At 29.0% G+C, this 21,481-nt stretch overlaps 6 protein-coding genes across 14 annotated transcripts; 3 read left to right on the plus strand and 3 right to left on the minus strand.

Annotated features, from left to right (window-relative positions):
• Positions 1 to 1,677: 1,677 nt before the first annotated feature.
• Positions 1,678 to 4,062, plus strand: LOC100160471 (prenylcysteine oxidase 1). Of its 3 annotated transcripts, none has more exons than XM_008191009.3 (6): positions 1,678 to 1,898; positions 1,984 to 2,095; positions 2,161 to 2,370; positions 2,433 to 2,613; positions 2,679 to 2,890; positions 3,195 to 4,062. In XM_008191009.3, the coding sequence occupies exons 2-6, from the start codon at positions 2,014 to 2,016 to the stop codon at positions 3,932 to 3,934; spliced, it is 1,425 nt and encodes a 474-aa protein (XP_008189231.1). In that variant the 5' UTR covers positions 1,678 to 1,898; positions 1,984 to 2,013; the 3' UTR covers positions 3,935 to 4,062. The 3 variants fall into 3 exon arrangements, with proteins under 3 accessions (XP_008189231.1, XP_016664717.1, XP_029344231.1); XM_016809228.2 differs by having other exon boundaries at positions 1,987 to 2,095; XM_029488371.1 differs by having other exon boundaries at positions 1,678 to 2,095.
• Positions 3,914 to 7,652, minus strand: LOC100166599 (arginine/serine-rich coiled-coil protein 2). Of its 4 annotated transcripts, none has more exons than XM_016809230.2 (8): positions 7,247 to 7,651; positions 6,978 to 7,038; positions 6,732 to 6,803; positions 5,270 to 5,457; positions 5,032 to 5,172; positions 4,799 to 4,941; positions 4,339 to 4,728; positions 3,914 to 4,270 (listed from the first exon to the last, which is right to left on the minus strand). In XM_016809230.2, the coding sequence occupies exons 3-8, from the start codon at positions 6,777 to 6,779 to the stop codon at positions 4,110 to 4,112; spliced, it is 1,071 nt and encodes a 356-aa protein (XP_016664719.1). In that variant the 5' UTR covers positions 6,780 to 6,803; positions 6,978 to 7,038; positions 7,247 to 7,651; the 3' UTR covers positions 3,914 to 4,109. The 4 variants fall into 4 exon arrangements, with proteins under 4 accessions (XP_016664719.1, XP_016664718.1, XP_001951783.1 ...); XM_016809229.2 differs by having other exon boundaries at positions 5,270 to 5,460; XM_001951748.5 differs by lacking the exon at positions 6,978 to 7,038 and having other exon boundaries at positions 7,247 to 7,652.
• A 220-nt stretch (positions 7,653 to 7,872) lies between these two features.
• On the plus strand, positions 7,873 to 10,573 carry LOC100168663 (ketosamine-3-kinase). Of its 3 annotated transcripts, none has more exons than XM_008191006.3 (6): positions 7,873 to 8,304; positions 9,238 to 9,540; positions 9,618 to 9,695; positions 9,777 to 9,909; positions 10,155 to 10,314; positions 10,397 to 10,573. In XM_008191006.3, the coding sequence occupies exons 1-6, from the start codon at positions 8,161 to 8,163 to the stop codon at positions 10,464 to 10,466; spliced, it is 888 nt and encodes a 295-aa protein (XP_008189228.1). In that variant the 5' UTR covers positions 7,873 to 8,160; the 3' UTR covers positions 10,467 to 10,573. The 3 variants fall into 3 exon arrangements, with proteins under 3 accessions (XP_008189228.1, XP_001951705.1, XP_008189230.1); XM_001951670.5 differs by having other exon boundaries at positions 7,880 to 8,304; positions 10,140 to 10,314; XM_008191008.3 differs by having other exon boundaries at positions 7,881 to 8,304; positions 10,140 to 10,208.
• Positions 10,574 to 12,326: 1,753 nt separating this feature from the next.
• LOC100159774 (H/ACA ribonucleoprotein complex subunit 2-like) lies at positions 12,327 to 15,228 on the plus strand. Its single transcript, NM_001161940.2, has 2 exons — positions 12,327 to 12,558; positions 14,800 to 15,228. The coding sequence occupies exons 1-2, from the start codon at positions 12,411 to 12,413 to the stop codon at positions 15,102 to 15,104; spliced, it is 453 nt and encodes a 150-aa protein (NP_001155412.1). The 5' UTR covers positions 12,327 to 12,410; the 3' UTR covers positions 15,105 to 15,228.
• Positions 15,110 to 16,669, minus strand: LOC100162488 (Golgi SNAP receptor complex member 1). Its single transcript, XM_001949047.5, has 4 exons — positions 16,458 to 16,669; positions 15,926 to 16,098; positions 15,677 to 15,873; positions 15,110 to 15,610 (listed from the first exon to the last, which is right to left on the minus strand). Exons 1-4 carry the CDS (start codon positions 16,480 to 16,482, stop codon positions 15,301 to 15,303), a joined length of 705 nt encoding a protein of 234 aa, XP_001949082.2. The 5' UTR covers positions 16,483 to 16,669; the 3' UTR covers positions 15,110 to 15,300.
• A 1,088-nt stretch (positions 16,670 to 17,757) lies between these two features.
• On the minus strand, positions 17,758 to 21,475 carry LOC100570083 (putative leucine-rich repeat-containing protein DDB_G0290503). 2 transcript variants are annotated; one of them, XM_003248488.2, is made up of 4 exons: positions 19,336 to 21,475; positions 19,087 to 19,262; positions 18,741 to 18,836; positions 17,758 to 18,630 (listed from the first exon to the last, which is right to left on the minus strand). In XM_003248488.2, exons 1-4 carry the CDS (start codon positions 21,449 to 21,451, stop codon positions 18,496 to 18,498), a joined length of 2,523 nt encoding a protein of 840 aa, XP_003248536.1. In that variant the 5' UTR covers positions 21,452 to 21,475; the 3' UTR covers positions 17,758 to 18,495. The 2 variants fall into 2 exon arrangements, with proteins under 2 accessions (XP_003248536.1, XP_008189227.1); XM_008191005.1 differs by having other exon boundaries at positions 18,726 to 18,836.
• Positions 21,476 to 21,481: the final 6 nt, after the last annotated feature.

Raw genomic sequence — 21,481 nt, forward strand, 5'->3', positions numbered from 1 at the left:
CACAATTTTTTTTTAAGCATCTGAGATTCAATTATTTATTAAATACGTAAAAATGACGAAAATTTGCAAATTATTTTTAGTTAGAAATTCATGAAAAATTTTCTTTTTAAATCTAAGATTTGAAAATGTAATAAAAAATTCCTCATAAGTTTGTCTACCTTTTTTTAAAAAAAAATGTCTACAAGCAGGTCAAGTTAAATTTTTATGAGCGTTTGAAATTCATATTTTTACAACATTTGATATTTACTCGATTTCTTACGTAACGATTTTCTTATTTTGTTGTAATTAAAAAACAAATGACTATAGATACTTGAAAACTTTACTGAATATTTATATTAGTATTTTCTATATACGATAAAATTTTGAAAATAATTTGACTCTTTTTGAGCTGTTTACGGACATTGTCAGTTTTCAATTTTTTTAGTTTTTTTTTTTCTATAAATATCAATAAAGTTTTATCTGTTGGGCCAAAAGTGTAAAAAATTAATACAAGGCTCCTTATATATTGTTACAATAGCAGTTGAAATATATTAAAAATACATAGGCACAATTTTTTTTTATAAGGATTTAAAGATAAAATGTTGACAACATTTATCAAATTTAAAATTGAATAATTATTTGGTAGTTAAAAATATATAAAATGTTCAACTTTTATACCTAAGGATTGAAAATTTCAAACAAGATTCCACGCAAGTATTTAATTCTGTTACCAAAAAATCCAAAAAATACATAAGCACAGTTTATTTTTATTGCCATTTTAAGCTCAAATTTGGGACGAAATTACATATTAAAACCTAGGATAACTATTTTAGTTATTTTGTTGTCGTATTGTTTAATATTATTCGTGGGTACTTGAAACTTCTAAAGTATACTATTATATATCTATGATTTTACCACGGTTTTTTGTTGATGTATAACGCGTTATAACTTATAAGTACCTAATAGATATTATGATATGATTAATTTGGAATTTATTATAGGTACCTATTATAGGTCAATTTTTTTTTAATACCATAGATAAGTATACCTACCTATAATAGGTATGTCTAATACATAGACTGATATACCGTCTCCGCTCAGAATCGTTTTTCTTATACAGTGATATTATATCATTTAATTCAAATTTAATACTGTCCATTATACAGTGACCCACTTCTAACCTACTGTACAGCAGAGCGACATCCACTTACCCACCTTTTTTTCTATGAATGTCAAAACTTTATTTGTTGTTTAAAAAAGCTTGAAAATTTAATACAAGGCTCTTATACTATATCGTTACAATGACAGTTGAAAAATATTAAAAATCCTTATTAGTCACAGTTTTTTTTTATAAGCATTTAAATAGTTCAAATCTTGACAAAATACGGAAAAATCACAAAAATTATTTTGAGTTTAGAATTCATAAAATTTTTTCTTATTAAATCTAAGATTTGAAAATGTATTACAAGATTATTCATAAGTTTGTCTAACTTTATAAAAATAAAAAAAAGCTACAGCCTACAAGTTGTATATTATGTAATGTATAGTTGTTGTATATATCTATGATATTATTGTACCTTATATTGTTCTATGCTTATAGTCCGTGGCCGTTCAGAACACAAGGTATATTATCATGAACTATATCTTATATCAATACATCTTGGCCGAACAGTTATCATATTGATAAGTAGAGTTGTTATCAATTTTAATTGGAAAACGCCGAGGGCCGAGCTCACAGTTATTCACCAAGTTAAATAAATAATAATAATTGTTTAATCGTTTAATACAGTACAAAGTACGAACTTCGAATTTCAAAAGCCCAGCTCATAGTATCATATTAAAACTATTTTTTTATTGAATTATACTCATACTTAACGAAAAAAGTAAACCCTGTCTTAGTTATCATTTAGCAAAAATATGTTAGTATTTAATTTATTTTCCCTTTCTAAAAAATATGATTGTTAATAATTTACTCACTCTTTAATGGTATTCTATAAATTTAAGTAGCTCTTTACTTCAGCCAAAGCAAACAAAATGAAATACTTCATGGAACTAGTAGTGTTAACTTGGTTCTTAGCTCTATTAAAATGTACACAACAAGCAGATTTAAATATTGGTAGGTCGCTTATTGAATTAAAAGTTGAATGCTTTATTTAAGTTTTTATAATTTTTATTTTACAGCAATAATCGGTAGTGGCATAGGTGGAACATCTTGTGCATATTTTTTAAAAGAAATATTTAAAGATTTAGTTAATTTAGATATATATGAGGGCAATCAAGTTGGTGGAAGACTGGCCACAGTAATTATGAGTGATGGCAATGAATATGAGACTGGTGGATCAGTCATACACCAGAGGAACAGATATATGTCTAATTTCGTAACAAATTTAGGTGAGTTATTCAATATAAATATTATTTAAAGTTCAGTTTTTAACTAATTTTATTTAAATCAGGACTTCAAAAACGTAAGTCTGTATTTAAAAATGAACGACTTGGTTTGCACAATGGAAAAGATTTTGATTTTATCGAGAATGACAACTATTTGGTAAATTTGATGAATATCTTATGGCGGTATGGTTACAGCATTAAACGTTTGCAGGAATTTATTAATAGTATGCTTGACAAGTTTGAAAGGTCAGAAAATTAGAAATAACATATTAAAAACCTAATAAATGTTAAAAAAAAAATTGTCTTTTTAGAATATATGAACTTCAAACCAATGGTGTAAGTTTTGATTCAATATATGACTTACTAACAGCAATGGATCCTTCATTTGTCAACTATCTTAATATATCAGTGAGAGATGCATACTTGAAAGAGGAACATTTTTCTGAGCCTTTAATCACTGAACTTGTACAGGCGTCTCTTAGAGTGAACTATGGACAAAATACCAATGTTCACGAATTTGTTGGTAAGAATTTGTGAGCATTAGCGCAATAACTAATTTTTTAATTTGGTCTATTAATTTATCTTAAATAATTTTACATTAAAATATATTTCTAAAAAAATAAATAGTAGACATTTAATTTACCTATAAATTATAATAAGGTATTAACTTTAAAAAGAATAGTCCATTATTTAAGTTTTTGAATTTACCTGTTATAGACATTTAAATTTTATATTTCACATTACTAAACTATTAGACCTTTAATATTAAAATAAAAATGTAAGATATAATATCCTGCAATATTGTAATGTTTATAATTTTAATGTAGGATCAGTTTCTATGGCTGGAATGGATGGATCTTTATGGTCTGTAAAAGGAGGTAACAAAAGAGTTGTAGAAAAACTTCTTGAAAAGTCCAATGCACATTTAGTACCAGAATATGTTGTCCAAATAACTAAAAACAATGATTCATATACATTATTAACTAATTTTAAAAAAAAGGCAACTTACGACTATGTTGTGTTTGCTGCACCTCTTGCAGAAAATCAGAAAGTACCCATCACTTTTTCTAACATGCCATTAGCATTAAATAAAGTTGGTAAATACCACCAAACAGTAAGTACATTGGTTGTTGGCGAGATGAAAAGAACTAAATTTTCTCCAATCTCAGATGACCTTATACCTATTACAATCATATCAAACAACGAAAATGAATTTTTCAATTCAATCAGTAATGTTGAAGGAGTCAATGAAGCTGCCAGTTTAAATGTTTGGAAAATATTTTCTCAACATCCACTTTCCAACAATCAAATAGACCATTTATTTGAAAATGTAAGTGATGTTAAAGTTGTGGATTGGTTAGCGTATCCTCATTATAAAGTCCCAACAGAATCACAAAGTTTCCACATAGCAGATCGGCTTTATCACATAAACGCCATAGAGTGGGCAGCAAGTGCCATGGAAATGAGTTGTATTGGTGCAAAGAATGTTGCACTCATAATCAAGAAACACTATTACAGCGAAGAACAATATGAAAAAACAACCAAATGGTCTCATAGGGAACTATAATGAATTTAAAAAGGCTTATATAATATCAACAACAAAATTACGTTATGTATTTAAATAAAACATAAATATGATAAGTGTAAAATATACAAAAGATTCCAGATTAAGAAATCTAAAATTAAATACTAATAGTGTGGTTTCAATGTACAATATTTATTTAAATGTTTAAAGATAAGATCTACCGCTGTTGAAATGTACCAAAACCAAGACCCAGCCCTCGGTGAGTATGTGTTGCCATGCGAGCAACTTCATATTGACTTTCCATTGAGTTAAACATTTCTTCTTGTTTTTTAATAATGTCTTTTGATTGTCCTTGTTGAGATGTTTGATTATCAACACCTAGGTATATATTAAAAATTTATTTATTAAAAAAAAATTATAAAATAAAGTTAGTAATAATTGACTACCTATCGGATCTTTGATGCCCATTAGCCTTTTGAACTTGGCAGTAACTTTGCCATCCTGATCCCCAAATTTTGTGGACTGCCAAATGGTTGCAGTCTTGTTATTAGTTATTACAGGTGGTTTAGTCTCTTCAATTTGTTTAACAACCTCATTGTTTTGTTTATTTCCCCATAAAAGTTTTCGTTTTTGAATCTGTTCAGCGTATTTGTTAGGGTTTACAGCTACTGGATTGTAATAAGATGGTAACTCTATGCCTGTTTGTTCTTTCACTTTTTCAACTTGTGCTTCCATAGATTTTTGTAGCAATAGCTGAGGGGTGACTACTGTGGTTGATGGTAGTACAGAATTTCCAATTGAGGGAACTTTCAATTCAATTCCCAATTTATCTAAAACTAAATAATAATCATTAATAAAATATAGCGTTACTTTATTTAAATGAAATCAAACTAAAAAAATAATTACTTTGCCGTTTATTGTTAGCCTTCTTCTCTAAGAAATAATTATGTGATGATGTATACTTTTCTTTACTTTTAGACCGACTGTGTTTATTGTGATTCTTTGTTTCATGTCTAGAATGAGGACTCGATCTCCTGCTTTTACCATTTCTGTACCAGAAACAATAAAATTATAGTTAACATTTAATGTTCTAATCCCTTGATAAATATATTATTTATAGTAAAGCAATAAACACATACCTTTCACTTCGACTGCGTGAGCGACGCGATCGTTTTTTGTTACGACTATGACTACGAGATCGACGAGAACGTTTTCTACCGCTACTGCGACTCCTTGACCGACGAGAATGTTTTTTACTATGACGATCCCTTGATTTATTTCTAATTTATATGTATGGATAAATATATATATATATATATAATAACAATAATATATTGATTTTAAAATATACAAGTGTGGCATAAAAAGAAACTATACCTTCGATGACGGATATGACTTTTTTTTTCTTCATCGGAACTATTTGTTTTTGTATCACTATGATTTCCATGTTTGCTGGTATGACGTGATCTCGAAGTTTGCGATACAGAAGTAGGGGATGATGCTGAACTGGAAGGTGAAGTTTGACTTTTAAGTGGAGGTGATTTGGTTGAGCTATGGTTTGATTCCTGCTGAAAATATAGAACTAAATTAATAATAAAATAAAAAAAATTAATACAATTTTTTTATATCATATAAAACATACTTGTTTTATTATCAGTCAATTATGTTTAAATACGTAAATATATAATTGATAAGATATTATCAAATATAATTTAGTAATTAAAAATATAAAATAAATGTTGAAAAAAAAGTAAAAAGAGTCAATATTGGTGTTTTAAATTAATAATTAACACCTAACAGTTAATGATAAATAAAAAAATATACCTTCTTCAAGGCCACAGCTCACAGAGAATGACGTCTAGCGGGAAAGGGTTTACCTGATTGTTTTCGTTATTACTCACCAATGTGAATGTACAGTATTGATAATCAGCCGCATTCAATATTCCTCTTCAAGCGGCGCAAAGAATCAGTGGCAAGAGACTCTCCCACAGTCGATTGACTACTCGTGGACTATTTTATATATAATTTCAGAACAATTTCGTGTTAATATTGGTTTTAACCGGAATTTACTTTTTTTTAGATTGAATTATTAGCTTACTTAAAATTTTTTTTTTTGTATAGCCTACATCAAAATATGTTTTACCCACCTTCAGTTTTGGTAATATGAATTTAACCAGGACGACTTGTGTAATCATACTGAATGGCTGGTCTCTTTAATAAAATCTTCAGAATGAAAACAAAAATATCATAATGAGGATTTAGTGGAATTAAAATGTACGAAATTAAGATATGTAACTATAATCTTTTAATTGATTAATTAATTTTTGTGAGCCAGAACAAATTTTAACATCATTGTCATGAAAATGAAAATACAACTATTAGGTACTTAATAAGTTTGTTGTTATGATGAGAAAACAAGTTTAAAACTTTTAATAATCTAACTTTATTATGAAAAACAGTAGAAAAGTATTTACCAAAGTACTACAATTTAGATGGTTTATGGATGTAGTAAAAATTACTAAAAATAAGAAAATAGTTTAAACCATTTGTTCTTATTCTGAACTAAATAAAAATAATATTATATTTAGAAAATGTATATAAATTAATAGAGACCATTAAATATTATATTTCCAGTCTGTCCAGAAATACCTGATTTAAATGATAAATCATACACACTTATAATCTAAAAAAAATATTCTTCACGACGTTATAGGTTAAGTATAAGCAATAATTTAAATGTTAAAAATATAAAAATTCATCTACCTAATGATCTTAGCGGTAATTTAAATGTCCTTAACTAACATTAATCGGAATAGATTAATGTTGTACTTATCCATACCTCACTCATATCCATGGTAACTTGTTCATAATTTGCATCAGCTTCCATTCCATTAGTTCTGGTAAGTTTAGTCTAAAAATATTTAATAGAAGGTGTGATATAAATTTATTAAGGCACGTATAGATAAATTTGAATTGGTTAGTTATTTAATGATTTATTTATATTTTATTTCTAAAAATATCAATACTTTTATGGTTGTAAGTAATAAAAACAACAAGAATAATAAATTAATATTATTTTAAATACTCAATGTTTAGTAGTCTTCCCAATTAGACGCAATCAGCTGCTGATAACATTAAACACGTACCTATATAGTATATAGTATATTATGTAAATCGCCATTCAAGTCGTAATTAGGGTGTTAATTAATTATAGCCTAAAGGTGTAACAATTAAGGTATACAATACGACCATGAAATTTGTGAGTAAAATTATTATTTATTAATAATCGAGTGCGACGTCATGAATTATGTAAGTGTAACCGGATAGTAGACTATAAATTAAAAATGAACTTACAGCGACTTCCCTCCGGGGACTCGGACTAGTCGGACTGTTGTCGTCGTCACTGGCGTAGTTGCATAGACTTTCCATGTCAAGTGGTGTTCGACGTTGAATTGTCCGCCGTCCGTCACTTATCAGACGAAATTAAAAAAAATAACAAAGAAACAATGAAAATATCAATCGACTGACTTTTACATAAGACAGTCCATCGCGTAGACGACGTAAGTCACAAGACGGAGCATAGACGACGAACCGTGTGATCGAAAAATAATAAAGAAATTTAAATTATTCGTCAGCAGACACAGACGGAAAACAGGAAATTGAAAATCTTTAAGACTTAAGACTTGCGAGTTGCGAGTAGCTATAATATATGGCCTATGAGTATGATGCGACATCAAAACTCGGAAGTCAATTCCCTCCTCCCACACTCCACGCCTAAGGTCTGCAAGTCGCAGCACGGATCGACAAAATGGCGTCGTCCTTTGACAGCCCCACCCACCATTATATAATGTTTCGTTTCCCATGGTCACACTGTACGATCCACAAACTTTTCTATGGATCAGCTGCTGATGACCCTAATAGATATCATTGATATCATCATAATATCATAGAGCAAGATATGATCACAATAAAATATGATTCACATATTCAGTAATAATGTTATATGTATACCTATATACTATTTTTTTTTTATAGTATATTTTAAAAATATTAGTTTGCCTATGCCCTATAGTTGACAAATGGCTACTCGACGTGATGGATCACAGATACTTATTACCGTACAATATATAAATATATTTTTTAAAGTATTTTTGTAATTATTATCTGTGGTTATAATCTCAAGTTTTAATTCAGATTTCAGTGGCTTCATTTTTTTTTAATATATTATATTTATTTACTAACACCCAACAAAGTTTAAATGTATCAATATGGAAATTGAACTAGAAAATATTCTTAAAACCAGCATAACAAAATTGAATATATGTATAAACGAAGGCTGTATTAATAATAGTTCAGTTTATCAAACAGAAGAGAATAAATTGTTGTTTGTTAAAGACAACTCAAAACCAGGGGTATAATTTCGGTTTATATCTACTTTACGGGACACCTTTTTTTTGCATTTTTTTTTTTTGAAACTTATATAGTCAAGTACGCTGAAAACGATGGTGAAGTCAGAATTTGGGGCTCAGACTTAGTTTCGAAGTTATGACACTTCAAAGTTAGTTCATAATACGTTTAATAACTCATAAATGTCCCGTCGCCAAACGGGCCGTCATGGCCCAGTGGTCGTATGATGACTTTGCCATGAAAAGTGAACCGAACTCGAACTCGAACCCGGGTAAACAGTTTTTTTGCACTATTCACGTTGTATCAATGGTACACAATAATAATTGTTATTATTTCATCTTAACCTAAGTTCACTCGAGGTGTTTTCACAGCAAATAGAGGGATATTTTCGATTTTAATGTCCGAGCGAGCGAGTGGCCACTCTGGCAATAAACGTATACTTTAAAACAATATTTTTGAAAACCTAAGTTCACCTGAGGTAGATAAAAAAGGATGTAGAATACATATTTTAGAAAAAAAAATTGTACAACATTTTCTTGAAACCTATATTACAATTGTTAAAATCTTCATTTTCAAAAAAAAAAAAAAATACAAAGAATCATCGCGCATATGATGGGCATCGAACACCGACAGACAGGTCTATGGGCCAAAGATACTACCACTGCGCAACTTTTCTACATATGTTAATTTAAGCATTATAGGTATTTAGGAGTTATTATATGAAGTTAAAACTTTGAAAATAACTTCGTGCGCCATATTCTGATTTCACCAACATTTTTTTTACCCAAAAAATAACTAAGTCCCCCAAAAAAAATTTTAAAAAAAGCGTGTCCCGTAAAGTAGAAAAGTTCCATAATTTCTTACTACATATTCTTGATTTCAACTTTAAAAACATTACATTTTTCCAATATATTACTTATATGTATTAATAATTACAGTCCGATAAGATGTTCAATGGTGAATTAGAAGGCCTTAAAGCAATATGTAGTACAAATACAATTTCAGCTCCTTATCCAATTGCCACTGGTTGCACAAATAGTGGTCATCATTTTATTGTGATGGACTATTGGAAAATGAGTTCTTTAAATAAGAAATGTTCATCAGAATTAGGTAGTCAATTAGCAGATATGCATATGTTCAATTTACAAGAGACTCAACCACGTATAAACAAATTTGGATTTCATGTTGAAACGTGTTGTGGATTTTTACCTCAAAATAATACATGGACTGATGATTGGATTGTATAAAAATTAAAAATACATATTTTATTGATAGTTGTTTTAAAATACTGTTAATACTATGCAGAAATACTTTACAGACATTCTATACAGAAAATCGTTTGGAGTATCAAATACGGTTACTGCAATCAAATCCTGGAAACAACTTGAAAAAAAAAGTAACTGGCAATATTTCTTATATTAAATTATATAATACATTGTTTTTACATTAATACCCGTACTAATATTGTTTTAAACAGAAAATTATTGAAAATTATTGGCCTCAACTGAAACATATAATTCCAAAATTCTTTGAGGGGATAGAAGTTAAGCCATCATTACTTCACGGAGACTTGTGGCCAGGAAATACTGCTCAATCAAATTCAAAACCAGGTTAAAAATATATTAATGTGTAACCAATATATACCTAAACTCTGGCCTATGAGGAAAGATCACCAAGTCCTGACTAAAATATATCCAATTCCGCGCATACATACATATTCAGACAGATAGGTTCCATCAGTACGCATATATGAAACGGTAATCTTCTCCCGTGAGTCAGAGTATAGTACCCACTATTTTAATGAATATTTTCACTTTTAGTATAATGTGTGTTTATATAGTGATTTTTGATCCAGCTACATTTTATGGGCATCATGAATATGATATTGCTTCCATTTCACTATTTGGAGGTATTTCTATAGATTTTTTTGAAGCATATTTTAAAAAAATACCAAAATCTAATGGATTTGAAAATAGAAAGTTATTATATCATTTGTTTCATTATTTAAATCATTGGTATGAATATATAGTTATATTATTAATTATTAAATGTTATGAATAAATTTATATTTATCCATAATTTATTATTTTTGTTTAGGAATCATTTTGGAGGAAGTTATGTTGACTTAACAATAAACACCTTCGAATCATTGCTCAATGCTTATTAATAGTTTGATTTTAATATATTTATTAAGACTTAAGTCTATATATTAAGTCTATATTTTGTAAAACATAATTATTGGATTACCTAATAAAGTAATAATATTGAAATAAATTACACGCTTTACATATTCTTGAAAGCACATTCCATTTCCTTTTAGCACCTTTAACAACAACAAAACAAAGTCAAATACTATTAAGTGTATATTGTTTTTATTTGAAGAACGGCCAGCAAGTAAAAACCTATGTTATTAATAATAAATTAATAATATATTGGTATTTTTGTAGTCATTTTTTTTAGTGAATTTTTAAAGATTTTTAGGTCATCAAGTTCCGGGCCCTAGTTATTATTAGTTCATTCTAATTAAAAATGTATCTATAAAAAATATTAACTAGGCACACAATAAAAATCTATAATATATGGGATGATTCAACAAGCATGCTCAAGGCTCAATCCTTTTTTTTCATTAATGCAGTTATTCAAACTCAGTTTTTTTGGATTTTTTAAATATAATGATAATCACCCCCTCCCATTAACGCAATTTGGGGGGTCTAGGAGGCTTAGCCCCCTAGTTTTATTTAATCCCCACCCCAAGCTTTTAAATATATTCATTCTTAAATTCACCTAGTAAAAAATGTATGCGGTTCTGTATTGATTTTAGAAATGTACCCTCCCCCCCTTTTAAGGTAAATTATTTAGTGAATAATTTTTTTAGAAAATGTTGATACATCTAATTCAAAATTATAATGAGTAGTTATTAAAATGTTTGTACTAAGGATAATACTATAATGGTCCTTAGGTTTTACAAAAATATAAAATAAACGTAATATTACAACTGTAGTATTTATTATTATTTATTATACTTTGGCCATTTTTACAAATTATTAATGTTGAATGTTGATAACATAAATGACTAAAATTTTCAAATCACCAAAGCCCCCATATATCTTATGAACCCATTACCATACCTTAGATCTAGGCACGGATCCAGAAATAATTAAAGGGGTGGGACTAGATGAAAAAAATTATGACTATCAATTACTCCTAATTGTCAATAAGCATTAAGCAATATAATATAATGTGTTTTGACTTTTTTGAGTATATTATTGCTCCTTTAGTACTCTTTGCTTCAGTTAATAAACTGAAAAATAAGGTAATCTATCTCTATAAAATATATGAAGTACCTATGGATTAATGGAGGGGAGGGGTGGAGCCTCGGGCCTTTTAACCCCTTCTACCTTTCTTGTAATCTTATCTGCTTAAAACACAAAATTAAATAGCTAACTTAAAAACTACTCTGAATTTTAATTCTGATGTCAAGTATTCATTCTAAAACAGAAGTTTGTATCTCTACAGGACACTCCTTAAGTAGTATACAAAATATCAAGAATTTCAAAGTATGATCTTTAAGTAGGTATATTTAAAAATTCCAAAAATCAGATTTTAAATCTCTAACTGCAATATTAAAGAAGAAAAGGGGTGAGCATGCTTAGTGCATCTCCTTGTATAATTTACTTATATTATGTTTATTTGACTGATGAAAATTGAAAATTAATAATTATATTGACATTTTAAATTTTTTTAAAATATTTGAAAAGTTTATAATATTGTATAATTGACTGATGATTTAAATCACCCGGGGGAGCGGGGACCAATCGTCCTATCTTAATAATTGACGGGGAACAACTAACAAGTCGTTTATTTTTACGGTGGCATAACGCCCGTCGTTCGAACATAATATTTCCTGCCATTTGTGATTTGCGTTGTTATCATTTCATGGTTCTTGAGTTATCCAATTTACCCACGTGCGCCGCCGATTGATTAAAACAAATAACCTTAAACAGTAAATAGTAATAAACACTAAACAATATTCAGTTTTGACTATTTACTATTCTAGTATTCTGTACTCACAAACCACAGACACCTTCAAAGACCAACGCACAATTTCAAAATGACTGCAGATACAAGCGTCGCCAGCTTGGCCGATCCGACCAACAAAAAAGTTTCGTACTCCACGAGGATCAAATATCTTAACGAAATCGCCAAGCCTCTGGCCACTAAGACGCTTACCAAAAAGATTTATAAACTCGTTAAGAAAGGTTTGTACCACTTAAAATAATCAACAATAAAACAAATATCCATCGTTAATCATTACTAGGTAGTCCCGACGCAGTGCCGTAACTAGAGAGTCAAAGACCCAGGTGCAAACAAATGCATAATATGGGCCCCTCTTTTTTGAGATACATAAAAAAGTCCGACTGACTTCACATCATGGGAAATTATACTCCTTAGTTCCTTAGTTCGATAGGATAGTATTTGTGGATGTATTGAATTCATTTACAATAAAATATATATAGGTATAATACATTTTAGTTTTTTTGTAACATCAGAAATAAAAATAATTATTACTATTGGTATATTATAATGTACCTACCTGATACATATTTTATAATATTTAGGTATTAAAAAAACATTTTCTTCCGAGCATTTACGAAATCAGCAATAATCTTTTCAATATTTATTTCATCAGTACGATCTCTTTCGATATATTATTGATAAATATTACTTACAAATCTGAAGTCACATCTGACTTATACAGATGAATAAAATCAAGGATTAGTAATTTTCCCAATATTCAGATAAACAATTCTAAGTAAGATGGACCAGGCTTTTACAATTAAATACAAGATAATAATAAAATTATTATGAATCAAATTAAAAAAATAAAATTGACGTCTATCCGCTAAAGGGCTGTGGGCCCCAGTGTTGTGCACTGCCTGCACCTATGATTTTTACCGGCACTGCCCCGACGGTTGTTTTATCTTACAAAGTATCATAACGAAGGTGAAGTCAGATTTTGGCAGTTGGATTAGTTTTTAAGTACAAGATCCACCCAAGGTGGTTTTACATAAGACGTGATGATGTTTTTGATTTTAATTACTGGAGTGAGCGAGTAACTACACTGGGTGTATGTGAGTTTCGAGTTTCGCTTAATGTAATCACTGGTTTATAGAATCAACCGTTTATTGGAATCAAAAATGATAAACCCAAAAACCAAATTGTATGTTACAAACCGTGGCGTGTCCAGGGGGGGGGGACTTAGGTGATAGTAAGTTAATATTGAGTTAATATTAACTTGACCTTTTATTAGAAATTAGAATCAGTATGTACTGGATAATTGAATCACTTTTATAAAAAAAATAATTGTTTTCATGACTTTTCGAATGATTATGTTAGGAGACCAACAGGTAGGTATTAGGTTCCTCTTTCCCGAAAACAAACGAAAAGTTACGTAATATTATATGGGTTTTAATTTCAAGTTCAATTTAAAATCAAATTACAAATCGCTCAAATCCAAATCTAAAAATGGATAGTTTCTTTTCATTATTTTAAATGTATTTTTTATGCTTTAATTTTATTTGAAGTTTAGGTACGTAAAAATAAAAAACTACAAAAAAAAATGTTTTATGGAAACAACTGGTTTGTACAATCAATCAAAATGACCTTCACCAATGTGATCACAATGTGGAACTCGCTATTACACATTTCAATTAGCTATAACTTTAAAACTAAGGCTGACCACCAAATTCTGAATAATAGAAGTCAGACCATAGTACAGAAAAGATGTAATTTTATTTTTGGCCGTTCCCAATTGCATACTGTTTTAACTGCGATCTTCTCTGATCGAATATTTTATTTCAGTTGTATAATAATTTAATATAAGATATCACAGTGCATGAAAAGAGAGGTAACTTTGTCCAGTGTTATCATAACTCATAATGTCTACTATGGACATACCGTACGGTAAAACGGGACCCTATTACTAAGGCTCTGCTGTCTGTCACCAGACTGTATCTCATGAACCATGAAAATTAGAAAGTTGAAATGTTCACAAATTATGTATTTCTGTTGCCGCTATAACAACAAATACTAAAAATCCTATAATATATAATATAAGCAGTGTTGCCAACATGTTTATAGCTGATTATGGTACGGAACCCTTCGTGGGCGAGTCCGACTCGCACTTGGCCAATTTTCTTATTTCATATTCCTAAGCAGAATATTATTTGAAGTATTTTGGTATACAACACTTTTGGATAAGTGGATTGTTATTTAAAACTGATCATATAAGCATTTAAAGTTTTGTTAAGTGGAGTAGAGTAGTACTGGAGTACCCAACAAAATGTCCACTGACCCGCGTGAAAATTAAATAGTTGAATGCAATAAATTAGTTGTAAAACTATCATAAATACATTGTTTTGATTGTTCAGTTCATGTTAGTTACTGAATAATGCATGCATTTGTTATAAATATTTACTAACAGTGTGTTTTTATTATAGCCCATAAAGAAAAGACTTATTTAAGAGTTGGTTTGAAAGAAGTGCAACGAAGAGTCCGAAGAGAAGAAACAGGCTTAGTAATTTTTGCTGGCGATGTTTCACCAATTGATATCATGAGTCATATGCCTGGTGTATGTGAGACAAAAAATCTACCTTACTGTTATGTGCCTTCACGTGACGACTTGGGTTCATCAATGGGTGTTAAACGATCTGCAGTCATGGTACTTATCAGAAAACATGAAAGTTATGCAGATTTATATGATGAATGTCAGAGCGAGATCAAGGCTCTGCCCTATGATTTTTAGACTACTGAAATTAAATGTCAATTTTTTATTAACTGAAAATAACATAAATTATAATTAAATATAATTAAACAAAATATATTATATAAGTAAAATAAATTTATCTTTGTATTATTTAAAAACAAAATTCGTATTAATTCCCATTTATACAATTAATTGGTGGTTGATTATAATATAAATCACTAATTTGAAAATCTGCCTAATGAAAAGTGTACAAGAGTATTATAAAAGTACATATAACAACAACTCCTCCAACTATGAAGGAATCACGTTTTTTACGCATATTGATTTTTTGGACAAGGGTGTTGAGAGCAGGAAATCTACTTGACAAATCGTGAAGTCTAGATTGTAAACGTTTAAAATGATGCCGTTGTGACACTAAATGTTCTCTGGTTTCCATTGCAATTGCAATCTGATCGGATACTAATCGATCTGAATTCCGCACATGTTCGTGTTCTTTGACATATAAATCCATACGCCTGTTTTTTGTCCCAGAATTCTTGTAACCACTGAAAAAAAAATTACCAAATGAGCAATTTGTTCAGACTATTGCATATAGAATATTATATATTTACTCAATGTCCTGTCGAACACTGTGCAATAAATCTTCCCTTTCCCTTCGAGCTCTAACATTGGATTGTATTTTTTGAAACTCTTTAGTATAATCTTGTAAAATGTCTCTGTGGCGCTGTACGGTATGCACGTTTTGTGAAACTGTAGATTGTTCCCCATTGGAACTCCATTCGCCCATTTTTTCATTGACAGTATTAAGCTAAAAACCCATGAACAAATAATTGTGTACATTTGTTTAAAGGGAGTTTTACCTTAGAAAGCAGCTCTTCGATTTCAGATGTGGCTGTTTCAAATCGATCATCAGACAACAACAACTGTGATTCATCATCGCTGTACATCATAGGATTATTAGTACTTATTTTACTTAAAGACACCAACATTGAGTCGATTTCTGTTTCCAGCCTTCTGGCTTGTTTCCTCAAATCTGAGAAAATTAATGATTAAAGTAAAGTTGATTAAAATATATAATAATTTTTTTTAGAACAGGTATTAAGAGGAGTTTTAAACCTATTTCACATTTCTTATTCTGTCTACATAGAAAGTAAAAACGATGAATTAAGTAATGTTTTTCATTTAAATTTTTTATATCTGTGGGCTTGAAATTTTCTATAGAAAACATCTAAAGTCATTATAGGCATTTTTGCATTAATGAAATCCATCAAAGTGCAATTGGACAGATACTCAGTTTGTGTTCCGCGTCGTTCGACCACCGAATAAACGACCTTCCGTAAACTAAACGTTATGAACGAAACTTAAAGAATCTATATTATATTATTATTATACCTTCCCATGACGGCGACGACGTCATGTTTCCACTTAGGCACGGCGATCGATAATTTGATACTTCATCCGACCAAACGACCCGTTCGGTAGAAAGATAGCAAAAATCGTTGATGTAACTGTAAGTAACGACTATTTTTTTTATAACGAGCTTAGGGATTGCGTTGTATACTAGTATTGTTATTTATGAAACTATAAAAAAATGACGACGATGTGTGATTCAGTGAATGTGATAATATGATATCGCAACATTTTACTCGTATTGATAAGATAATCTATAATCGTGCAACCGTGGGGTCGGGATTTCTGATCTTTCCCTCGGCTTGTCGTAGGTATAACAATTAATATTGTCTTGTTCTATACTCTGTAGTATAACCAAGACGTCCGTCGCCAGGGCACGAGCAAGTCATGCGTTGCTTTAGGGTGGCATAGTTTTAAAGAATTTGAAGGCGGAAAAATTAAATAAGTATCGGCATTAACATGTTCGCTTTAGCGCGGAAAATATCTAACGACGGGCTTATGTATGACTTCAAAACTAATTCCGACCACCAAATGCTGACTCCCCTACACTACCAACCGATCGTTTTCAGCATTGGCCATTGACCTATTATTTAAGGGGAAACATTTAGGCAATTTCTAATCTCGTTTTAGCCGAAAAAATTTTAGAAATGTCTATAGATTGTACGAAACACTACGTTTTTAATTTTAATTATGATTTGAAATAAAAAGTTTTCAATAATATATAAGATTTAATTTTTACTAAGTGTTCCGTACGATCTATCATCTATAGACAATTTTCTGTAGAGTTCAAATTTGTCTTCAGAATCAAAATTGGACAGCGTAAACTAACTGACTTTAATTCTGTTTAAACCTAAGGTATTTTCAGCTAAAATTGAGGCCCCATAAGATACGTTAAAATAAAAAAAAAACTGAAAAAAGGTGTCTAGTAAAACAGAACTATACCGTAGTATTAATTAATGTTTACTGTGTATTCACGAAAACTGGGTACTCGGGTATAACGCAGTAAGTACTCTACACATATTTTAAAATTCTGTCTGCAGGAGATTGATGATCGAATAGCCTAGTATCATGTCCCGCAAACAAAATTCAAAAATATTTTAAGGGTACTGAGTAATTTGGGTAATTTAATTATATAGTGTACCCCGTTTTTGCAGACACACGGTAGACATATATTATAATCCGGGAAAAAATATTCTTATGTAAAATATTTTTGATAAACACAAGATCTTAAATGTGTATTGTGCAGGACGCAGGTGTAAAACAAATTCAACTTCGATCAAAATTTGTAGTTTCACTCACAAATTTAACATTCATGATATTTATAATTTTTAGCTTGCACACGTAAATATAAAATACTATAAAATAAGTTATAAAGATAAAAAAGAAAATTTACAATCTAAAATAATTTTTGTAATAATTAAGTAGCCACATAAGCTCAACTCTTAATTATAGTATTTAAAATTAGTTTTAAATTACATTATTACAGACATGATACTTTATGATTATAGTATTATACAGCGTTAAATGTTTTTATTTTTAAATGATTTAATAACAACTTAAATTATAGAAAGTGTTTTATTTACAACAGACGTCCGGCATACTTATAAAATACTTAACAAGTGTCATAATTTGTTATTTGTTGACCATACATCTCACCTATTATAGTAATAGGGATTATAATCTCACAAAATCAAAAGTTGTAACATTATAAAATTAATGTATTCAATTTTAAGTCTAAGCAACTCTCAAGAAATAAAAATGTATAAATAAATAAGTTTTTGCTTTAAATGCAATACAAATTATTCATATTATATATCAAATATAGCAATGAACAAATGGGTTACAGTTCAAGTTGTATATTATATAATATGGAACAAAATATAATTCAATGGATACTTAAAATAAACAGTTATACAAATGCACATTGAATTGTAATATCTTATAAACAAACTAATATATAAAAATTATAAATATAAATATTTAACTACAAAGTTAAGGCAATACAGATTTTAAATCAAATTTAACCATGTCGCTCACTTAGTTGTTTTTCAAGTTCTTCAATTTTAGCTTTACGATGATGTAACATAATTTTCATCATTTTACTATCCTTCTCAAATTTAGCAATTTTTTCAATCATGCTTTTGTGGTCGGCTACCTAAAAAAATATAGTAATATGAACGTGAATAAATAGTAATACTGCATAAATCATTCAAAAGTAAAAAATAAATAAAATAAGTTGTTTTAACTTACTATTGCACTACTCACTAAACTCTGTTCTTCAGCAGTTTGAGTGAATTGGTCCACTCTAGTCACATTTGTAATTTCTTTCAAATGGCGTAAATCTCTGCGCAACGCATTATTCTGTAAAGATATAAATTATGTTAAATGTATGTCAAATGACGTACTTTTCATCAATATTGTTAAATAAAAAAAAATATGTTCATCTAATAACGTTTATTATGTTTGGTGTGTATCAATTTTAAATACACATACTGGTGCTGGTCAAAATAACATATTTTTTAATGACACCTATTGGACTCATAACAGTTTTACATACAAATTTCACACTCATATACGATAGTATATAAAATAATTTATTTAACAATGTTACCTCATCTCTTGCCCTTTTAAAGATATTTTCCAATTCATGATTCTTCTTTTTGAGATCGTCAGTGTTAGTTTTATAAAACAGTTCTAATGTGGATATTTTTGCATTCTTATCCACAATACATCTATTTAATTGTTGAATGTCTTCCTTCAATGATTTTTCCAAAATTTTAGCAGTCTCTGTTAAAGAAGAAAAAAATTGATTAAAACCATATAATTGTAATTTTTTACAAACGCCTAAAGTTTTCCTTACCGGATAATTTACTGTATTCATTTGATAGTTCCAAGTTTTTAGTTTGAACTTGATTCAATTCATTTTTCAATTTCTTCAGTTCTTTATCATGTTGTACAATAAGCTGACCTTTGTCTTTTCTTAGGTCAGATATGTTTTGTTCATAACCAAATATTTCTTCATTTAATTTTTTGACATCATCATTGAAGTTTTTAAATTGTTCAGTTTTTCGTTTCAAAAAATCTCTCTCTTCTGTTAATAATACAATGTTTTGCTTAAGCTCATCCAATTGATTCAAAAGTTCTGCTATTTTATCGTCTTTGCTCTTCACTTCTTCTAACATAGACTCACATTCATTGTCTAGGTCAACATTAGACTGTTTCAATTCAATAATTTCTTCTTCCAAGTTTTCACATTTGGTTATTAATGAACAGACATTATCATACAGTGTCGATAATGTACCATCACTCTTAAGTTTTTTTCTTAATTTTTCAGTTACATTATTTACTTCTATTAAACTATTTTCATTCATTTTCAATTTAATTCGATAATTTTCAATCTCCTCATCTTTTATCTTTGAATAACTTTCTAATTGTTTCTCAAATTCATTATTTTTTACTACATGAGTTTCGAGGGCATGGGCTAGTTTTGAACATTGTTCCTGAGTTTCCTTAAGTTTTGTAGTTTTTTCCCTTAAATTTGATTCCAGGCTTTCAAGTTCCATATTCTTTACTTTTAACTGTTTTTCAAGATTTTCCAATTTTATATTATCATTTTTAGTTATTTGACTACCACCTTCCAATTCTGCTATTCGTACAGTATAATTTTCTTGCATATGTTTAATTTTTGATACATTTAACGAATTCTCTTCAAGTAGTTGTTGGTTATTTTTTTTTATTTCTTTTAGCAACTTTTCTGTACAATACATCTGATGTTTGATATTACTTACATCCAATTCAAGTTCATTAATTATCTTTTCATGATGAATTTTCGTTTCTTCTTTTTGTAAACTATATTTTTCAATCAATGTTTCATACTCATTTGTCTTCAATTGAAATCCATCAAGTAAGTTTTTAATATCTTCATCTTTTTTGTCAATAACAGATTTTAGACAAGCACATTCAGATTGAATTTTTTCTATTTTATCTTCCAGACTATAACAACAATCTTTTTGATCTTTGTACATAATTAATGATTCGTTGTATTGTTTGGTTATGTTTTCAAGTTTATTTTTCAAATCTCGTGTAGACAGCTCTGAACTAGTCTTAAATGTTTCAAATTCATCGGACAATGTCTGATAATTGCGTTCACTTGTTTTAGTCAATTGAGTCTTTAATTCTTCCAACTCATTTAGATAATTAAAAGATAAATTCTCTGCTTCCAAAACTTTTTCTGTCAATTCTTTTATTTTTAATTCTCTACAAGGGAAGTTGTGTTTTTGAGATTTGAGATTTTCAAGTTCAAGACTAAGTTTTTCATTATCATTTTCAACTTGTTCTTGCCATTCTTTTCCTTTTTTTATGTCTTCTTGGAACTGTTTGATTTGATCTTCATATAGTCGTTTGACCTTATTGTGGTCATTAACTAAGTCAGTTACAATTTGTTGTTCTTTAGTCATTATAAGGCTGACAAACATATCCAATAAATTTGACAAATTATGATCAGTAAGAACACCAGTAATTTTTCCAGGTTCAAGAAGATTAATTTCGTTTATAATATTTCTTTTACCGTTTCTCAACTCTGAATCAATATCATAGCTATAACAAATTTGTTCTTTATTAGCCTGGTTATGTTCTTCAAGTTTGTTGTATTGTATTTTAAGTTCATTCAATTCATTTTTTAAATTGCTTACCAATGATGTTTTTTCTTTAAGATTGTTTTCCATTAATGTTATATCAATTATCATTTTTTCTTTTTCATCAGACAGTTTAATCATTCTGTTTTGTGATTCATTAATTTGTTCTTTTAGTTCAGCATTTAATAGTTTAACTTGGTTCAATTCATCATTTAAATTTCCTACCAATAATGTTTTTTCTTTTAGATCATTTTCTACTAAAGTTATTTCATTAACATATTTATTATTTTCATCTGATTGTTTTGTAATTTGGCACTGAAGTTCAGCAATATTTATTTCCATATCATTTTTAGCTGTTTGAAGACTATTGAT

The sequence above is a fragment of the Acyrthosiphon pisum genome, chromosome A1 (genome assembly GCF_005508785.2).
Source record: "Acyrthosiphon pisum isolate AL4f chromosome A1, pea_aphid_22Mar2018_4r6ur, whole genome shotgun sequence".
NCBI lineage: Eukaryota > Metazoa > Arthropoda > Insecta > Hemiptera > Aphididae > Acyrthosiphon > Acyrthosiphon pisum.

Excerpts from the sequence above, each read along its gene's own strand:
- LOC100166599 (XM_008191010.3), bottom strand. The coding sequence starts at position 7,321 with ATGGAAAGTCTATGCAACTACGCCAGTGACGACGACAACAGTCCGACT. Across the intron at positions 5,461-6,731 it reads TTACCATGGATATGAGTGAG|CAGGAATCAAACCATAGCTC; the intron begins GTATGGATAAGT and ends CTATATTTTCAG. Across the intron at positions 5,173-5,269 it reads AGTCATATCCGTCATCGAAG|AAATAAATCAAGGGATCGTC; the intron begins GTATAGTTTCTT and ends CATATAAATTAG.
- LOC100570083 (XM_008191005.1), bottom strand. The coding sequence starts at position 21,451 with ATGGAAATAAATATTGCTGAACTTCAGTGCCAAATTACAAAACAATCA. Across the intron at positions 19,263-19,335 it reads TGAATACAGTAAATTATCCG|AGACTGCTAAAATTTTGGAA; the intron begins GTAAGGAAAACT and ends CTTCTTTAACAG. Across the intron at positions 18,631-18,725 it reads GTTTAGTGAGTAGTGCAATA|GTAGCCGACCACAAAAGCAT; the intron begins GTAAGTTAAAAC and ends ATATTTTTTTAG.
- LOC100168663 (XM_001951670.5), top strand. The coding sequence starts at position 8,161 with ATGGAAATTGAACTAGAAAATATTCTTAAAACCAGCATAACAAAATTG. Across the intron at positions 9,541-9,617 it reads CATGGACTGATGATTGGATT|ACATTCTATACAGAAAATCG; the intron begins GTATAAAAATTA and ends AATACTTTACAG. Across the intron at positions 9,910-10,139 it reads TCAATCAAATTCAAAACCAG|TGATTTTTGATCCAGCTACA; the intron begins GTTAAAAATATA and ends GTGTTTATATAG.
- LOC100162488 (XM_001949047.5), bottom strand. The coding sequence starts at position 16,482 with ATGACGTCGTCGCCGTCATGGGAAG. Across the intron at positions 16,099-16,457 it reads GTCGTCGCCGTCATGGGAAG|ATTTGAGGAAACAAGCCAGA; the intron begins GTATAATAATAA and ends TAATTTTCTCAG. Across the intron at positions 15,874-15,925 it reads TCGAAGAGCTGCTTTCTAAG|CTTAATACTGTCAATGAAAA; the intron begins GTAAAACTCCCT and ends ATGGGTTTTTAG.
- LOC100159774 (NM_001161940.2), top strand. The coding sequence starts at position 12,411 with ATGACTGCAGATACAAGCGTCGCCAGCTTGGCCGATCCGACCAACAAA. Across the intron at positions 12,559-14,799 it reads TTATAAACTCGTTAAGAAAG|CCCATAAAGAAAAGACTTAT; the intron begins GTTTGTACCACT and ends TTTTTATTATAG.
- LOC100160471 (XM_029488371.1), top strand. The coding sequence starts at position 2,014 with ATGAAATACTTCATGGAACTAGTAGTGTTAACTTGGTTCTTAGCTCTA. Across the intron at positions 2,096-2,160 it reads ACAAGCAGATTTAAATATTG|CAATAATCGGTAGTGGCATA; the intron begins GTAGGTCGCTTA and ends TTTATTTTACAG. Across the intron at positions 2,371-2,432 it reads TAATTTCGTAACAAATTTAG|GACTTCAAAAACGTAAGTCT; the intron begins GTGAGTTATTCA and ends TATTTAAATCAG.